Source organism: Anopheles maculipalpis, chromosome X (assembly GCF_943734695.1).
Source record: "Anopheles maculipalpis chromosome X, idAnoMacuDA_375_x, whole genome shotgun sequence".
Classification (NCBI taxonomy): Eukaryota; Metazoa; Arthropoda; class Insecta; order Diptera; family Culicidae; genus Anopheles; species Anopheles maculipalpis.
In genome coordinates this window covers 2631848-2651904 of record NC_064870.1, presented here as the reverse complement: position 1 = coordinate 2651904, position 20057 = coordinate 2631848, and the positions used below count along the sequence as shown (strand labels likewise).

Below are 20057 nucleotides of genomic sequence, written 5' to 3'. Positions count from 1 at the left end.
TGATTTTCTTCCCACTGAATACTGATATTGTTTTGCTTTTTTTTTAATTTATTTTCTTATGTGTTTTTGTGTTTTTTTTAATATGTTACATCAGTTAATTGTCTGTTGCACGATTATTAAAATAATTACACCCATGTTCATCTCTTTTTCTTTGTCTTTATCTTTCTCACTCTCTTTCTGTTTCCACCTCTCTTTCATTTCTTGTCCATTCCGTGGGGTTAGTAATAGGATCTGTTGAAACATTCGTTACATGATGACCCAATTTAGTTTATCTAGACTATGCGCTGGACATAAAGTATACCGAATGAGACGGAGAGAAAGAGAGGAGGAGGAGAGAGAAAGAGAGAGAGAGAGAAAAAGAGATAGGTGGAAAGTACAAAAAAAGTACACAAAAGGACATTTATATGATAACGAAAGGAATTATATTCTCATTCTGTAAACTGAAGAAAAAAACATTACAATCTGCTCCCGATGCTAAATCCAATACTAAAGGGAGGCTAGGACATTCCAGATAAAGCAATAACGACACAAATTCACACACACGGTACGACACTGACTCACGACTAGCATTATCCACATTTGACGGCTACAAAAGTAAAAGGAAAACCAGATTGCTCGACTGCTTCTTGCTCTGATGTTACTACTGCAAGTCAGTTATTTAATGACTCTGTTCTTTCCTTAATTAGTTGATAATGCTTTGTCTGTATGTTTAGTAACAGGTTTTGGAAACAAGCTTGACTCGATGACTCGTGTGTTGTTAGAGATTGTTATACAAAATTTTTTCTTCTGTGGTTGGAGTGATTTGAGGAAAATGCATTCGATAATGAAGTGTCTCATCCCAAAACTTACGGACGATTCAAGATTTGACTATGCTTGCTTTGCTGTCACGGTTTGTAATTCTAGTTTTGTTTTTTTTTTATCACTCATCCATGTTTCTCATGCTGTTTCTTCTTATATTTTTGTTCTCACAAAACGTGTTTGGTGTTCTGTTGCATTATCTGTCAAAACCGTTACTACCACATGCCATTGGGTTATTATAAGTTCGAGACCAAATGGTCTCGGACCCAAAACTGCTTTTTTTTTTCCTATACACACACTCACATACGGATGAAGTCTTCCTTTCTCTGTTGTGTTTGAAACATACACGCACATACACATATGTGATGGAAAACGGATGATCATTCTAGCAAACAGGCTGCTTAAGGGAAATGGTACTAAGCCTAGCAAGTATAAAAGCAAATTGCATACCTGACGGCGGTTATTTAAAAAAAAGAGTTGCGCCGGCATGTATGCAATGCGCCCAAGCAGCAGTTTGCTAGTCTCGTTCGCCTTTGAAAAACGAACTTTGGAGTTCTAAAGGGTACCATCGGTTTGTTGCACGGTGATTGTATCTGATCTGGTTCGTTTTCTGCGTATTTTCTTAGGGGGGAAAACATAAGAAATGTTTCTTTCCGCCCATCGCGTGTACTACAAATTTGATGTGTTTAGTTGTATGTGCCACTGCACATAGCACGTACCATCAACAAGATCAATGCTAGCTACCTGCAGGACACAATACACCAAACCATACACTACCACATACGCGTGCGCGTTATTTAAACGTTGCCTCGACTCTCACACCGACCGTTCCCCCGTAGTTGCGGACTGCCTATCCAACTACGTGGTATCCAGCAAGTCTAGTAAGCCATTTGAGTAAGCCGGCGAGTCTTTAGAAGATCGCTAAGCCAAGAAGAAGAACTGACCAGTGTAATAACCAGCTAGGAAAAGTATTTCCATAAATAACATAAACAATTATTCAACGTGGCATTATCTGCCTGATTCCTCTTTGATTCCTCAATATAATATGGACCAAATGGCTAGAAAATTGGAGTCAGGTTTCCCTTTTTCTTATTTATTTTTATTTTTTCGCGTTGACCGCGCACTACAACTCGGCTTATGCAAATGTGCGCAAACTGAAGGATCGTTTCCCCCTTGCTTTGATGTTTGGTTCGGTTCTTTTTTTATTCTCAACACTCAAATACACACATCATTACACACATTGTTTAACATTTTTTCACATCTACAACACACACTCACACACACACACACACACACACACACACACACACACACACACACACACACACACACACACTTTCGTCCCGATGTCTACAACAGTCCAGTCTTTCTATAATTGGGTGTTTGTAGTTTTGTTCTCTCTTGCTTTTTCCTTCCTCACGAGCATCTTCAATACTAATACCTGTCTTAAGGTATCACCCCACATCCCCACACACAAACACATACTGAGAAGAGTTGACTAAATGCCGGGGAGGGAATTAATGCGCCCGAATGAATACTACGCGCAAACACTTATAATGGAGAATTTATGTTTTCTTTTTTCTTCGTTTATTTATAGAGACTTTGTGTCTCGGATTATGATGGAGAACCGTTCCAAGGACTGGCCACTACATTTAGTACGTTGACACAAATGATTAGAAAAATAAGTTTATTCTGTTTGTCACGAATTGCGGCGTGTGTGTGTGGTGTTGCTCGAAAGAGAAATTGCCCCTGCCACCAGTTATAGTCTACATTTAGGCGTAGTTTAGATAATAAGTATCATTCTGTGCGCAAGCACTAGTGCTGGCTGTCATGTGTGACGTAGGATTTACCAATTTATCTACCTTAGCAGCAAGCAGTGAAAAAAAAGTTTGCCACAGTATTCCACCCCGTAATTTCTTTCCTATGACCAATTCAATTTCCCAACTAACAAAGAACAATGAATAAATGGGACGAAACAAAAAACAAAATTTAGTACGCGGTTTGTTGTTAGTTTTTTTTTGATTATTTTTTTTTAATGTTCCAATTGTCTCAGTATATTTCGATTGCCCTTCGAGGTGTTGCTCTATTGTAACGGGAAGGATAGGATTTGGTGGGGAGATTACTTATGTCTTCTCGGTTTACATTGCCCTAGTTTCAAATCTTACAAATCAGCTCACCCTCACCCTAGTTCTGCACCATTTTGTTTTTGTAAATTTTACTACCGACAAAGCAATCGTCGAACACGGTAAACCAAAACAAGCGCACAGTCTCTTCGTCTTTGTTTTTCAGCTTTCATTGCTTGTACCAGTTCGGGACTAGGAGAGGAGAGGAGGTTGATTTGAAGCGAGCAGTGAGTGGGGTTGGGGAGGTTAGTACATTTTTCGATTCGTTTATAGTTCGCTATAGTGTGTGAAATGTTTGCTTCTTACACGGACACGCACACGCACACAGAGAAACATTAACAAACTTCTTATCGCTGCGGTTGTGGTGGATAGTTAGTAGTTTTTAGTTAGTGGCTAAGTAGTTAAGTAGTAATACACCCCGTTCATTCCTCGTGAGTGAGTGTGCGTATGTGTCCTTTGTTTTACTGTTTTGGGATGTGTGGGTGTGTGTGTGTGGGTGGTGAAGTTACTGTGTGTCTTTATGATTTAAATTTCCGGCACCAGTGCCGGAAGATAAGGTGATTTGCAGCAAATATACATTTAAACGTTCAATAAAAGTGACAGCAAATGGCATTTTAATATAGGTAGGTATGTGTTTAGGTATACAAAAATGCTCATTAACTTATGTTTGTTTTTTGTAAAGTTTTGCGTATACACACACACACACACACACACATACAGTATACATTCTGATGCGTTGCTTTTAAATGTGGTGCAACAGTGTGGCGGATGAGTAAACATAGAACCAAACACAATTATAGTGCAAAAAAGAGTGCATGAGTGTGAATCAGAGGTGTCTTGGGAGAGCTCTATGCATCTCATCCTATCGCCTGAAGGTAGGCAAATCTTACACAAAGCTTCTGCCAAAGAGAGTGTGTTGTGCGTTATTTGTTTATAGTATTTTGTTACGCTTTTTGCAGCTCAACACATCGGAACAAAATAAACATACATATATTGTTAGGTTCGTTTTTCCCCTTTCCCTTTTTGCTAATTGTTTTCCCATCGCTTAATCCTCATCTTCAACCCCGGTTGTCAGATCCGTTCCTCGGTAGCTTTCGATTAAAAATAGAATTTATGCGTACATTATGCTCCTAAACAATGCGACAATCGTCTCCTCACAAAACACTGTCGGTAGAATTTTGACTAAAAAGCACCTTGACTAGAGGACAAAAATTTCGTTCCTATATATATATTATGTGTATATGTATAATTTTTGTGCTTTAAACTTGCTTCCTCTTACGCCATTGCGCCCTTCCCGGATTTCAATAACCTTTTCTTCTTAAAGTGCGTTTCAAAATGGCGCACTTGTTAGCTTGGTGTATATAGTCGCATTTCGTTTCGTGTGTGCGTCAGACTTGGAGGTCCTTTCACTGTCCTTCTTTTTCTTCTTCTCGCTCAGGCCAAAAGCATTTTTGTAGTACAATTTTGTTTTATTATCTTGTTGTTTGCTATAAATTTTTAAACTTAAATACGTTAGCCGGGGTTTTCGACAGAATGTGCGCCATATGCATCAAACAAAGCTGTCAAAAAGAAATCGAGCTAATTGAAGTAAGGAAGAGTAAAATTTCAAAAACAAAAAAAAAAGTCAGCCGTTTTGTGAATTTTAATTTAGGAAAAACAAAACGTCAAACATGATTGGAACTGTTGGGAGCAGAAAAGTAATATCTTGCCTTTATTTATCGCATCATACACAGCAAACAAACAACATGCTTCTTATGGGGGATGTGTGTGTGAGTGTGTGTTTTTTCCTTTCTTTTTCCTAGTCTGGTTTACAGCTGTTGTCGGATTTGTTTCAAAACATGTACTCAGAAATGTAGCTGGAGTGAATCAAGGAGCGGGAAAAGGAACCGAGGAAAGGGAGGGCGGAGTGGGCTTTGTTTTGTAGTTTATCTGTAGTCTTTTTCTAGTCTTCTTTTTTTTTTGTGCGTTAAGTATACACACACATACGATTACGTCCACCTTATTGTGTTTCTTTTTTTTTTGGTTGGTTTTGCTTTTAAATTATATTTACGATTATTCCATATATTCTCAAATACAGGTTAAAGTGATTGATTAAATTGATTACCTTTTTTTTTTAAGCACAATTAGATTTCATTTATTAAACTTAGTTCGGCTAAATATGAATTAAAGGTTTTTCTCTCTCCTTCACCAGCGCAATTTGTTCCAGTGTTCAGCAATAGTTTCGCTGCTCGCTTTCGTCTTCGTCTTCGCATTTTTCGAGGGGTTTTTTTTTCTTCTTCTCCCCCGGGTTACCGTTTAGCACTCACTTTAGCGAATCCAGAAAAAGAAAAACCCATCAATGGACAAAGAAGGGGACAAAAAACCACGGCGCAAAAAGGTGAAAAAGTCACAGAATAAAAATTTTACTACAAAGATATCCTCGGGTCTAGATTTTTCTCTCTCTCTCTCCCTCTCTTTCTCGCTCTCTTACGCCATTCTTGCGCCATTTTCTTGACTAAAACACAATGTCCCCCACCCCCTTGACCCCCATACGCCGTTTGTTTTCATTTATCATACTGCTTATTGGTTCCTGTTTGCACTCTTCTTACTGTTCCGGGTTGGAGTACTGCTGTGGGAAGAAGAATCCCATTTTGGTATAGTAGCAGCAGTAGGTCAGTGTTTGTAGCCTCAGCTGTTAGCTGTCAAACCTGTCAAACCATCGAAACCACCTTTCAAAACTAGGACACCGATAGAAAACTTGTGGGAGGGGGAGGGAGCGGGGAAGTCGGTTCATTAATTTAACGTCGCAAATTAATTTGGTATCAATTTGGAAATTTTTCTACTAAACTTGCTCGTCCCGGTCTTTCACTCACTTCATCTCTCCATCTCACCATCCACACCAACCTTTTCGGCATGATCGTTCCGAGTAAGGGTGAGAGGGGTAGGGATGGGAGAGCGGAGGTTCACCATCAACTCAAACCCTCTTCAACACACATACACACATATTCATACTAGGAATAACATAGGTGCTAAATTATTGAACATCTTACTTAAACTTATCGTTAAATGCTCACACACTGCAGGGGAAAACAACCCTTATTAAGGAGCTTCCCGCGATGTTAAACAGGCACGGTTTATCGCGCTCGTTCTCTCTCTCTCTCTCTCTTTCTCGCTTTCTCGCTTTCTCCCTTTTTTTTGAGAAAGATAAAATCAGTGAGTGAGAGAGAGAGAGAGAAGGAGACAGAGAGCGCCCGTGCACTGAGTGAAGATAAATTACTATTCATAATAATGGGTTACGCCATTTTGTTTAGTGTTTTGTTTAAGGTTGTTGCGTGTTTTACAATACGGGGATAAATACGATACAATTATTCGATTAATTATAATTAAATGGCTAAAAGTAGAAGAAAAAGTACGTGGAACGTAATATATTCCGTGTCCGTGTTTTGTTTAATGTGTGTGTGTGTGTTTTTGTTTGTAATTTTTAGCCGGTCCGGTTTGTGCTCGAGTGTTGGTGTGCACTGCTTTTTACGTTTTTTTTTTGTTGTTGTTTATGTAAATTTTATCTCGTTGCGTTCTATCTGTTTTTCTTCATTTTCTGCCGAGTCAGCCGAGCCGAGTCTGCCGAGAGGAAACAAGCCGAGGTCAAATAGAAACGTTTAATGCGCACGAAATGCACAAAAATACATCCACGAGAATAATCATAATACGTTACGGATTACAATGATAAGAAATACTCGTCAGGCTTACATAGTGGTGTGTGTGTTGTGTGTAAACAGCAAAGTACAAATAAGATAAGAGAAACTGTGTGTGAATGAGGTTACAAAGGATAAAAAATGAGAGAAGTAAGCCCAACACCGGTTTGGGCCTACGTTCGTCCCAAGAGACCCGCCTTGCCTTGTGGTTTGACAGCTGTCAAAGCTACATAGTATCTGAGCGTGGGAATAATCTGATACGTGAAACTTTATACATAGCTAGTGGTTTATATGTGTGTGTGTGTGTGTGTGTGTGTGTGTGTGTGTGTGTGTGTGTGTGTGATTGTGTGTGTGTTTGACTATTGTCTGTCTGTGTCTGTGTCTGTGTCTAGACGCACGTATACTAAGCGATACAATAAATAAATACACTTACACAATATTATCATTAGTGTGTGTGTGTGTATGTGTGTGTGTGTGTGGAACATAAATAGAGAACCTAATCTAACACAGATACATAGATAGTGTGAGTATCGCGCAAATCGTTACACATCGCAGCACCAAAACAAACAAACAAAAAAGTACTTTAAACGATTCTGCATCGCTATCCACTCTTCCAAACTTGTGGCTTTTGTATGTCTCCATGCGAGTGTCCCTGTTTCCGCACATCCTGCAAAGGGGAATTCGAACGAGCGTCAGTTTTGTTTTCACCGTCCCCAGGTGACATGTTTCCTCTTTTTGTTTTTTTGTTGTATGGGATTTCACTAAACTATATATTACTTTAATTCACAGTTGTTCTCTTCTTCTCTCTCTCTCACGAATGTCGCCGTCAGCGTTTTGCTTGTTTTCGTATTTTTCCTTCTTCTTCAAAGATTGATTATTATTGCACATACACATTGTTCTAGACTGGGTTTGTTTTTTCTTTTTTTTTTTCGATATAAACACTTTTGGAGTGGGGGGTACACGTGCATGACGGTGACACATCACAGCACCGTTTACTTGCTTCTTGCCCTTTGTCTTTTTTTGACAGCTCTCGTTAGTAGTAAAAACTAGTTGTGGTTTTTTTTGCCGGTTTTTCCTTCTTCCTTTCTCTCTTCAAGCGCAATTTGTTTCGCTTTAACGCGTGTTTGGGGATACTTCTTCCCTTTTCCTATACCGCTTCTTCCTCCATTTTGTGTGTGTGTGTGTGTGTTTTTTTCCATACTAACATATCATTTACATTTAATATATTTGCTTTACAAAGATTATTTGAGCGTTGACGGGCAATTTGACTCTAATTTATCAATTTCACTAGGGTACCATTTGGGGAAAAGGGGAAATGGGTGCTAGAGGATGTTAGTGGGGGGAGGGAATGGGAGAGAGTTTGGGATGGTTACGAAGGGGGGCGGGAAAAACAAAAATGACGCGATGTTCGCTAGCGACCGCTAGTGTGTCACCAGTGGCGGTGCTTCTTGCATTTGAAAAGATCAAATGCTACTTATCTGGCTATCGCTCACTAATGTGTTAGTAATGGTTATTTGAAGTTAAATAGTTATTGCACAAATTGCGGACCCAACCCAACAGAAAAATTAGCACGTGCTTGGGAGGGGTCTTTGGAATAAATAAATAAATAAATAAATTAATACGTTGGAGGGCAACCGAAATAAAGATTTGCGAACAAGAACTAACCACTGTTCCGTTTCACGTTTTCGACATAAATCGTCGCCTATGTACTGTAGTGTGATCACTAAAGTGATTATTATAAACCACCCTCATACAAAACACCGATTTTGTGCGTGTCTTTACTGGCTTCTGGCTTGGGTGTTTGTGTGTATGTGTATGTGTGTTTGCGTGTGTACTGTGTACATCACATGTGCGCATGGTTTGCAAAAAAAAGGTTCACCAAATAAAACAAACATGAAGCCCCAAAAATGTAGCCTGAGCCTGCTTCGGCCAATTTACTCCAAATTCGTTGGTTCGGGAGAGCATGCTAGTTTTGCTTTTTACCTTCAGTATTGAGCGAAAAGTATGCTCATCACTTTGTTAATGACGGGTAAACGAAGGAGTTAATTTGATTAGTACAGTTAACACGTCAACATAGAGTAGATTTTTTTTTCTTCCTAACAGCGGTACCTCTCACTACAAACCCCCAGCAAGAAAATAACCGGTGAGAGTGGAAATTCAATGGAGGGCGGGGATCGAGGAGCGGGGAAGGGGGAGAAGCAGGGGTAGCGGTAAAAATGGTGTCTTGTTTTAAAGAAACTTAAAATTTTTCCCATTTTTAATTGGCCTTTGACTTGGTGTTGTTAGTCTTGAAGCTAACCTGCAGGACGCGGTTGCCGAGCGTGTAGCCGTTGAGTGACTGGACGGCGACGACCGCCTCATCGTAGTTGGTCATCGTCACGAACCCGAAGCCTTTGCACTTGTTCGTCTGCAGGTCCTTGATCACCTTCACGCTCTGGACCGCACCGAACGGGCCGAACAGCTGCCACAGCACGTTCTCCTCCGTTTCCGGCGCGAGATTGTACACGAAGATGCACCAGCCGGACCCGTTGATTGCGTTTGCGGATAATACTGAGCTGCCGAGGTCGCCGGTTAGGGGCGAGTAGCGGCTAAAATTCGATGGCAGACTTTACGTAGTGAGAAAAATGAGAGAAAGAGAGAGATTGGGAGGGAGAGAGATAGAGACAGAAAGAGAGAGATAGAGAGAGAGAGAGAGAGGATTATGTTAACGAATTGAAACACCATAGGGTCTTGTGAAGTGTGGTTAGTAAGGGCCTGCTAGTAGAGTTGTTTTCTGAAACTAATTGCATAACTTTAGGCGTTACATACAAAATCGCATTTTTTTAACAAGGCTGCTATAATCCACATCTAGTATACACGTGTGTGTGTGTGTAAGTATATGCTTGCAGTGTGTTTATAGCACCAGGTTGACTTGGCGGAGGCAGGGATTGATTTTTTGCGTTCTTTCTTGTTGAGAGTTTGATTGCAGCTTCTCGGTTGATTAAGTTGTCGCTATAAATTCGGATGTTGCACGACGCACACACACACACACACAAACACACACACACAAACACACTCACAACCGCACAATATACTAGCATTAGCATCACGAACTTAGCAGCACGTCTTACCTGAATCTGCCACTGAGCGGATGGATCGGGCCGGGTGGGAAGCGGCGCAGGTTCGGTGTTGGTGTTAGGTACGCCGCCAGCGGTGGGATCGCCTTGTTGATGTTATTGCTAGGATTGTTGGCGAACTTCACCGTGATCGGCTCGGAGGCACCCTTCGGCGTGGTGCCGTTCAGCTGCTGTATAGCCCGTTCCGCCTCCGACCGCTGATCGAACCGGATGAAGCCGACGCCCTTCGATAGGCCGGTAATGTTATCACATAGTATGCGGGAGGTGATGATCTGCCCGTACGCGTTGAACAGATTCTCCAGGTCCTGCTGCGTCATGCTCTTGGACAGACCGGACACGTACAGGTTCGCACCCTTGATCGCGTCCGAGCTCGGCCGTGCGAACGACACCTTGATCGTTTTGTTCTGCAGCCGCAACCCGTTGAACGTGTTGATTGCCTTCTCCGCGTCCTCCGGCCGGTGGTAGTTGACGAAACCGTACCCAAGACTTTGCCCTGCAAAAACAAAAAAGGTGGCGCGTTGGAAAAGTTTTCAGTGGACGCACTGGGGCCTGTCAACCGTACTTACCGGTGACTTTGTCGCGGATCAGCTTGCAGCTCTCGACATCGCCGATGCTGGAGAACAGTGACTTCACCTCCTCCTGTGTCATCGTCTGCGGCAGATAGTTGACGATCAGGTTCGTCTTGCTGTCCTCCTGGCCGCTACCGATCGAACCGGAGCGTCCATTCTGCTGCACCGTTTCCAGCCCGTTCGAGATCATCGTGTCACCGGCTACGGTACTACTGTGTTCGCTAATCTTAATAAGATGGATGGATTCTCTGTTGCCTTAATTATTTGTGTTACGCACTGTAGTAGCACTTCGCACTCCGGGCTACTACGATCGTCTTCGCTTCGTGTGACTTTGCGGGTGGCGTTGCGTTTTTAAAACCGTCCCGTTCGGTACCAGGCTGTGGACTGCGAGACTTTGCAGCTGGATGCGTCGCAGCAAACCTTGGTAGGGAGGTGCCGGTTTATGACTAGATTCTTTTCGCTCCCTTCTTAGCTAAGTGGCTTTTAGTACTCCTTGTCACCAACAACACCTACAGCTCTCACACCGCTGCTGAACGCTCGTGAAAATGAGCGGTTGCTGGCGTCGTAGGTGAGTACCGTGCTAGTACCTAGTGTCAACTTCCTTTCGCTTATCCGTGGTTCCCTTTCCTAGAAGCGCTATGCACTTGTTCGTAGTAAAAATTCGCTCAAACAGCCAAGAAGAGTCCTTCCCTCACACCGTTATCGGTGTCGGTGTGTTGTTTTTATGCTTTAACGCCGCCGTTAAACGTCTTCCTATAAATCCCTAGTGCACTAGATGTCTTCCTAATATACTTGCTTCTTCTCCTCTTTTTGCTAAATTGCTTGGCTTTTTGGTTTCGTTTGTTTTTGTTTTGTTGCTTTTGTTTTGCTTTAAAAAGTACTCGCTCGCACACATTCACACTGCCCGGGGGTTTTCGGGGTTTACCGTTTGCGCGCTAGCGAATCGTTAAAAGGTTCTTATCGCCAAACCTTTTATACAACTTTACACTCTATTACACACTTTGCACTTTTTTTAAAAAAACAAGCCGGCAAACACCTAACCTCACTTAATAGCTCATCCGTTTCTTCTGCTTCGTTGCTCGTTTACGACGGTAGGGTTGGTAGTAAAATGGGGCTTTTCTGTATGTGTCTGTGGGTGTGTGGGTGTGTCTGTTGTTCTAGCTTTAGTGTACGATGCGGAAACGTTCCAGAGTACGCGAATAAATCTTGGCCAAATAGCTAATGCATACGCGTATTTGGCGGGGCTGTTGGTGAGTTTGTTCAGGGTGGTCGTGTTGTTGGGGGTTTTGGTTTTTTTTCCGTTTTGGTACCGTTGAATGAATACTGCAGGTTTATTGCTTCTTCTTCCTCGTCACGTAGATTTCCTCTACACACTACACACGCGCACACTCGCACCGAGACGCTCCTGGGAAGCTACTTCCGGGTTTTGGTTTCTTTACATAAAAAAACAAACAAACAAACTACACCCACAGGCTGTTGGAAGGTATCCTCACGGGGCGGGAGGGAAGGGCGGTAGAAAATTACTTCGCAGGGTTTTGCTTTCCTTCTGCTGGTCTCTAATCCCGTCCGTCCTTTCCGGCTACTACGATACTCTTTTGTTGTCTTTTAAATTTCACTCTTGGTTCGATTGAATGCTAATGTTGATTGTCGTGCAGCTGTCACTTCGTATCGGCTGTCACACTGTATCTTGTGTATCGGGGTGTGTGTGTGTGTCTACTTAGATGGTGTTTTGTTGTTGTTCTTGTGGGACTGTACCGTAGAGAGTGTACTTTGCGGTGCGGGGGAGGGGTTTTGGAGCTGCTAAATGGATGGATACTGGCTGCTGCTGCTGCTGCTGCTGGAAGTCCGGTGTTCAAGGCCAGTCGGAGTCAAATTCCGGAATGCTGCACCTTTGCTTTTGCTGGAGTCGGCTTAAAGTCTCTCTGCTTCACTCGTTTTGTTCACGTGGAGCCGTCCTGGGTGTATTTGTGTGTATGGGTAGGTGTGCGGGTTGCTTGGATTTGTCTTTTTGTATGTAGTTAGGTTAGAAGGACTCGCTTGTCGCACGGGGTGCACACTATTTCTGCAAAACAGATAATAATGTAAACATGAAGGATCAAGCTGTCACTTTGTGTTTGTATGGGTTAACATGATTAATTGGTACACTACCTTGCCGTACTAGCAGATCTAGTTGGACGCTAGGATGCGCGTTTTCGCTCGTATCACTATCCTTGCTTATGTATGGGTGTGTGTGTTAGTGTTTTTTTTGTGGTTGTTTTTAATACTTGCTGTTTGCCTTTTGTTTGATTATATAATTAATCTTTACTAGGATAATTTTGTAAATAGGAAGCAATTGATCTTTTTCTTCACTTATGTTTTTTCCTTTTTTGCTTTTCTTATTTTCCACTTATTTGTTGTGTGTTTTTCGTTTTCTTAATGTAAATATTGTTTGTCTCGTTTGCGTTTGCTGTTTTTTTCCCCTCTTCAACCGCTTCGTGTTTTTTTTTTCGCTCCCCCGGTGAGCTGTGTGTCTTTGCGCTTGTTGTTTCTTTTGCAAACCTTCTGCTTCAGGTTGCGCTAGGAATGCTCCAGAGCCCGTGCTACGGCAATGAGTCCGTCCGTTTGGTTTTATACAGATATCAGTTTCTGCTTGATGCGCACGAAGAACAGCTCTTAATGTTGCGTTAGTGGTGTGTCCTGTGTGTGTGTGTATATGTCAAGGGAAATACGTCGTTGTAAACCAAATCTCTGGTATCTGCAAGTAAAGGTTATGCGTGAAGTGAGGTTAGCTTTTACGTTCCTTCGTCCTTCCATCTTTAGCACTTTGGTTTGACAATTTATGTGGGTAGTAAAAATGGGAAAATTTATTATTTTTAAGCTCACTGCACACGTATCATTTCCTCCTCGGAAGCGCACAACTCAACACACAACACCCCACCAACGGTGGTTCGGCAAAATTCGAACTTCGAACACCCGACAGAACCGACCGGAGTTCCGTTTTTTTTTTTCCCCATCAAGCGTAAAGGGCGTACCTTCCTCAGCTTCCCTTCCTCCGTTCCTTGGCGTGCCCGTCCCGTTCACCATCACCCTACCACCAAACGAAAAGGACTTTGAAAATCGATCGCACACCAGCACACCCGTACGGCACCGAACACAACCGGAGACGGAACGGGGGAATTTTTTTGTTTTTTGTTTCCTCTCTGCATCTTCTTTCAAGTTCCGGGCTGGTAATGCGCACTCGCGTGGAGCAACTCCTTCTAGCAGCGGGCACACAGAACAAGAACCAGGCCGCAAAGCAAACGACTGGGTCGCCTTTTTGCTCGCCTTTCTTTCACCTCCAGTCACCGCCGTTTGCTGCACGCTTGAACAACCCATCCTACTCTTAAGGACCTCTCGCAAAGCAGCATTATTCTACCGTGTCAGGGCTAAACAAATCGTCTCACTGGATGTCACGCATTTTAATGGGGAGGGGAAAAAAAAACGGATCTGATAACCTGAACACACACCTCACAAAACAACCTTTCTTTTGTCTGCTATCGCCGTGTTGGTTCGTCAGCAAAAAGCAGGCTCGTCCGGCTTTTTCCTACGTTAAACAACCATTCAGCCGGCGTTGAAAATGCACAGAAGAAGCCAGGAGCGCTACTACGCGTACTGGTGGACGCTCGACATTTTCAGCAGATCGGAGAGAACTGTCCGGTAGCGCTGGTTGCCGACCGTTTTTTGGGACAAACCGTTTCATCCGACGGCGCACCAGTTTCGCTCTCACGCGCTCTCACACTTTCCCAACCGCAACACAGATACAGACGCACGCAATGTGTTATCCTTTCGGGTCACCACGAAAAGGATCTCGTGCGCGCTCTCTCACTCTCATTCTCTCTCTCTCTCTCTCTCTCCCTCTCTCGTGCGCGCGGCTTCTTTTACTTGCGTACCCAAACACACACACACACACACACGCACAGAAACGAGCGTACAATGAAAAGGGAAAGTCCGCGCCCAAATGTATGCAATCTATCGCAATTGCTCTCTACTGCTGAAAGGGAGATGCTGTTTTGGGCGTGTGTTTGAGAGCGAGAGAGCGAGAACGAGGGAGAGTGTAAAAAAGGGAAAGAAACGTATTATTTGAAGGATGCGATCGGAATCGGTGATGGTTAAAATCATAACGCACACTGCTAATTACACCACGCCACGCACCAGGTGGGTGGAGGGCGGATATAGTGGTGAAGTTCGAGGTGCTCTACATCGCTGAATGAATAGCCTCAATGAAGAAATAGTAAAAATGTTTTACGGGCTACAAACACACACACACACACACACAAGCGACCGAAATTTTAATGAATTGAAGAGCTAATAAAGTAATGTAAGTTGCGTTACTTGTGTGACTTGCTGTTTTGCTAATAAACTTGAAAATTAGGCAAAACGTGCCTTAGTCCTAAGTCGAAGTTGAACCTGGTGAAGCCGTTAGTATTATGAATTTGATTTTATTTTTCCCCACACAGAACAATGGCTAATGTGCAAGTGTTAAAGTGATGTCCATAGCAACCAAACCATTACATAACACACGCATACACGGCGGACCCGCTCATTTCAGTTCTCTGGACTGTGGTTCATTTTTGATTAGGCGCAGATAATTGCCCCGGTTTCTTTTTCTTTTTTTTTTTAGCCCTGGTGCAGTACAGGAAACGCCCCGGTGCTTTTCTTTCACTCGCGCTAGAACATGATAAATTATGCAATTCGTATACTGTACATTTATGTGTGTGTGTGTGTGTGTGTGTGTGTGTGTGTGTTGATGCACGATCGCGACTCTGTGTAGTTGTACATCTACCAGGGGGTATCCTTTTCCGCGTCCTAATTCCCGTGGGTGTGTGTGTGTGTAGGTGTGCAAAGATTTATGTATCCGCCCTTCACAATCAAAATGCTCCCGTTCGCACACGGTACATGGCGAGGACAAGTCCTGATACACTTGGCAAGCGCGAATGCGTCGACACTTGAGAATGAAAAGAAACCCACCCGCGCACACACACACACACGCGCGCGCGTGTGGCACACGAGGGTTTGCAAGGATATCCCGGAGGCGCTTCCCCATTCGCAGTGTATATGGTGGGGGCAGCAATTTCGGGATATTCTCCTCGAACATTCTACTGGGAGTGGACACACACACACACATACATCTGCACAAATATATAATGAAAATTCGCCTTGCCTGAAGCCTGATTAAAAAGCCGCGCCTGACTCTTTACGGTATATTACGGAAGCACACGCACACACACACACACACTCGATGGATGTGTGTGTGTGTGACGCGTGTCTGTCACGTAGTAGCCAGGGAGTGTATGTGGTTTCTCTAGCAGCCAACAGCCAACAAATGTGTGCTAGGGAGATTGTGCAGAGCGAAAGGGTAATGGCCGGCGTTCTCATTCACACCGTGCCGAGTGCCGTGCCTGTCAGCAGTAGCTGCGCTCTTCTGCACGTCTAGACGCGTACGAGGACCGTTGTGGGCAACCCCTTTGCTTGACCTATTTCCATCTTGCCAGGGGTTTCTAGCTAGCTGCCGAGCCAAGCGGTTGAGCGGACTTTTCGATTTTTGTAATAGAGTGTGGTAGAAGGGAAGGGGAGGGGGGGGGGGGGAGTCTTATGAGACCTCGCACATCCAACCGGTGTTAGCGCTTGTAGCGAGGTAAAGTGTTTAATCTGATCGGTTAGAAGCGAAAACCCAAGAAATTGGTAACTCCTAGAGAACTTCTAGAGGGAAAGGAAGGGGATTTAATTGGAACCTTACCCCAATTCTTGCATGCATAAGAACAGCGAAGCGAAGGGTTCGCCGTAAAGTAGTGTAAAACACCAAAAGCTACACCGTAACGAGGTGTTGCCACGCAATTCTAGCATAAATTGAGATTTGAGGATAGAGTGAGACTACATCCAGAGAAACCCTCGTACCTTCCTGCAGAGATTGAGGTTATACAGCGTAAGGATACCGTTTAAAAGTTGAAGAACTCTCCAACCGGCTACCATTTTGTTTGATGCACACCTCAGTGAACGTGTCAAGAAGCCACTCGTACGGTGCAAATCAAACTATCTTTCCCACGAACGGACACTGTAGTAGGCACTTGTTTCGTCGTGCCTTCCAGGATGTCGTGCTGTGGTGAAAAACGGGAGCTGATGTGATACGTCTTTAATACCCGTATACGCCCTGCTCGTTTGTAGAACGCCTTGCAGTAAGGGAGAACACCGGACGTTGGTGAGGACCAACGGCACACGTGCTGTACCACGGTACCAAGGGGTTTTTGTGTGTGTGTGTGTGTGGTTCTCTGCTAGAGCTAGTGTGCTGTATGTGCGCGTGCCCACGGTCTACTTCCACCTTCACACGCTTCACTTCTCCCGTCCGCTGTGTCTTTTATGTAGCGAGGAGCAGGTTTTATGAACAGTTCGCGCTCTAGTATTGGTGCTGTCGATGCTGTTCACCCCTTAAACCGTGCGGAGTGAAAATTCCCTCAAAGATTGGAACTCTCTTTGCACCCCCCCCCCCCCCTTCTCCCTCCCTCCCTTCCTCTTAGCTCACCCTCGCAAATCTGGTGAATGCGAGGTCCTATTAACTTTAATAAACCCTCCAAAAGTTCTAGAACATCCAGGTCTGGGAGGGTGCTCTACTATTAGCTAGAATCACAAACCGGAACCGGATATCCACCCTAACACCAATACTAATAAACTGCTTCACTAGCTAAAAAGAAGAAGAAGTGGAGGTCGCTGACACTTACCAAAAAATTCGTCTTAACCGTTACTCTTAACTCCGTGTTTCGCACGGAGTTACCTCACAAGTCACCACGCTGCACGCCCTGCTTGCCGTGTGGGAACGGTGGACTTTTGCTGCGTCGTCTGCCTTGTACTGCGGCAAAACAATACGCTTATCATTTACCGCTACGCGATGTTGAAAGTGCATCCAAAAATTTGGGTTTTCGCTGGTAGATGGGTTGGGGGATTTTTTTTTTTTTTTGGTGTATATATCCTATGTATGTGTATATATATATATAATTTATATATATATATTACTTGGTTGCCTTAACACCTAAAACCGTAACACCGTTGCCTTCGGAAGGCTCACACACCACACACTGGCCTGCGCCGTGAAGAGGATAAAATCAGACTGTTGGATCGTCACAAACTCGCTCGTGGAAAGGGGGTTTTCACTGCGATTCTACAGGCAGCGCCGCGAGCCTGCTTTCACGGCAGGAAAACGAGTGGCCCGGATCCAAGCATTTTCCTCACACACACACGCACACACGGACACATGGGCTGGCGCTCTCTCGTTTTATTTGAGAGCGTTTGTGTGCTCTCCCGTTTTTGTTTTTTTGTTTTTACTGTGTATGTGTGCCTTTTTCGGGGTTTAGGCGAAACAAGGTCCTCCTAGCAGCCTTGTTTACTGCCGCTGCGCTAGGACTACTCGTCAATGTGTGTGTATGTGTGTGAGTGCGCTGCTCGATAGCCGGTTTTTGAGCCCGTTAAGCAGGGGCACTCTGGTAAACGTTTCAGGCGCCTCTGACTATCGTGCGGGAGTTATCGGAGGACTTGCAGGCAGGCCCCAAACGCGTGACGACCAAAACGCGCACGAACAAGACGTTATGCTCTCGTGTTTTGTCGCTTCGCTGCTCTCTGCCAATGCTGGAACCTGTAGGCTCTCGGCAGCTTGATACGGAGCCATATCGAGATACTGTGGATGCGTGGGCTTAGGGTTCTTTGGAGGGTTTATTATTTGGATCGATCACCAGCCAAGAAACAACCAAGATGGAGGGAAGCGGTGCGTAACGAGGGGCAGTAAATCCATCCGTCAAATTATGGACGTCCAGAGGACCAGAGTTACCAGCTCACCTATGATAGTTGCCTGCAAATCCTGGAACACCTTAAAAATCGATTCATCCACTACCAAAGAGAGCTGCTAAGCTAACCAAGACATTACACACATTTCGTATACTTACAGTTACAAGGTGAAGGTGGTGTGGCGTCAGGACCTTGCAAATGTCACTCGAATCAGGATCGCCAGGTATCATGCAGCAGCACTGGAGGCAGCAGCACCGGCGTTTCGTACCTCAGAAGGTGTACACCTCACTGACAGAAACAAAAACCCCCACCACGTCACACACGCGCGCGCACGCATACACACACACACACTAGTACCAACTCAGTACCGCTGGACACATTTAGGACGATACCGTGTGAAAGAAAAACAAAAAGGAAAACGATCCGATGACGAAAAACCAGAAAACTACGAGCTCCAGAACTGTCCCGTAAAGCGTTCCAGCTGTCCACACTAAGGAAGGAAAACAATTGTGATTGGGGGAGGGGGGGGGGGCTATGGTTTTTTTCCGGTGATTTTTTTTTTCGGCAGGAATTCCTTGGGGGAAATGTTTGTTGGAACAGGCTGGGCTGGAGGTGTGGATCGGCTCTTTTATCCGTACCTTTCTGTTCGAGTTTTTGGTTTTGCGTTTAAATCTCTGCTTTTAGGCCCTGATCAGTCGGTTTCGGTTGATAGGAAGATTTGTGTCGATTTATATATATGGTGTGTATATATATATATAGATGTATACGTATATCAATCAAAGATTTGCACAAAATCAAAACGCAAAATCAAGATGATGATACGAACGGACGAAAAATTAACTTGTCTAGCACGGGAAAATATACACTGGATTGAAGTTGATGCGAACAGTGACTCGTATGCCTAGTGGACTGGCCAGCGAAAGGAGCACAGGATGCGAGCGACTACCACTACCAAGACAAACTTCGTAAAGGAGAGTTAGAGAGAGAGTGAGTGAATGAGATGGCACGAAAAAGAGTGTGTGAGTGTGTGAAAGAGAAAGAGAGAGAGAGAGAGAGCGAGAGTGCTCCAAAGGAAGAAAGTACAAGTCATATCCGGTTCCTTTGCGCATCACCAACACCAAGATGGGCTTGGGATTGTTATAAAGCATCGACTGACTCTTTATAGCTAAGTATATTGAGCTACAAAGGTGTATGAAAGCTAGCCTTTTTTTGGACGTTACTGCCAGTTTTTTAGTATACTTTTCTTACCTTTCTTTCGTTCTCTGATATTGGGTGATATTCTTCAAACATTGCCGTACTCTCGCGCTTGGTTTCGTCCAAGCACCCTACCAGATATATCCAGAGAATCCCGGTTGTAGGTGTTCTTTGATAAGTTTGTGTGTGCGTGTGTGTGTGTGTTACTCTTTCCCTACCAGCAATACACTTGTCCCTTCCACTCACAAACACTAGCGCACAGCATTAATGCAAGGATTCTCAGCCCGAGGGTGTAAGTCTCCCGTCTGTCTGTGTGTTCACGCAAAATCCACGCATGCGTGCTGTGTTGCGCTGTAAGCAACTAGCTTGACCGGCACCCTAGTGGACGGGGTATCCTTTCCCTGCCTCTTACCCCGCACACCGCTTCCCCTGGGGGTGTTCGGGCAACATGGATCCGGTGCGATGAGTGGGCAATCATCTCGAAACCGCAGGATGATGCCGTATTCTCTTCCCTTTTGCTAGCTTTTTTTTTTTTGTTTTTGTTTTATTCAACTGCACCCAGCCGCTTTTTTTCCCAGCAAGACCGACAGCAGTGCAACCGGATCGTCTACGGTACGTGCTGCAGGACGCATCGCGAGGGCGAGGAAGAAATGGCCGAGTTGACGAGGCTGGTAAAAGCCGATGGCCAACCCTTTTTTGGGTGTGTCGCCTTTCGCGGGGATATCATCGGCGTGAGAGTGTGAGAGAGAGAGAGCGAGCGAAAAAGTAAAACCTACACGCCTAATACTTGCTGCTAGC

General features: G+C 44.2%; 2 protein-coding genes across 2 annotated transcripts in view; both read right to left on the bottom strand.

The window, feature by feature from the left end:
* Nucleotides 1-19510, bottom strand: part of LOC126562339 (uncharacterized) — a 171362-nt gene extending 151852 nt beyond the window's left edge. The window contains exon 1 of the mRNA XM_050218814.1: nucleotides 19506-19510. The gene's annotated coding sequence lies outside the window, so the exon portion shown is untranslated. The remainder of the gene's footprint in view (nucleotides 1-19505) is intronic.
* Nucleotides 8825-10539, bottom strand: LOC126558969 (ELAV-like protein 2). The gene is made up of 3 exons (XM_050215064.1): nucleotides 10275-10539; nucleotides 9703-10201; nucleotides 8825-9198 (listed from the first exon to the last, which is right to left on the bottom strand). Exons 1-3 carry the CDS (start codon nucleotides 10465-10467, stop codon nucleotides 8850-8852), a joined length of 1041 nt encoding a protein of 346 aa, XP_050071021.1. The 5' UTR covers nucleotides 10468-10539; the 3' UTR covers nucleotides 8825-8849.
* Nucleotides 19511-20057: the final 547 nt, after the last annotated feature.

Bases quoted from the DNA above. Each gene is read 5' to 3' on its own strand.
- LOC126558969 (XM_050215064.1), bottom strand. From the start codon at position 10,467: ATGATCTCGAACGGGCTGGAAACGGTGCAGCAGAATGGACGCTCCGGT. The intron at 10,202-10,274 runs GTAAGTACGGTT...TTGTTTTTGCAG, and splicing joins GATCCGCGACAAAGTCACCG to GGCAAAGTCTTGGGTACGGT. The intron at 9,199-9,702 runs GTAAGACGTGCT...CACTACGTAAAG, and splicing joins CCGCTCAGTGGCAGATTCAG to TCTGCCATCGAATTTTAGCC.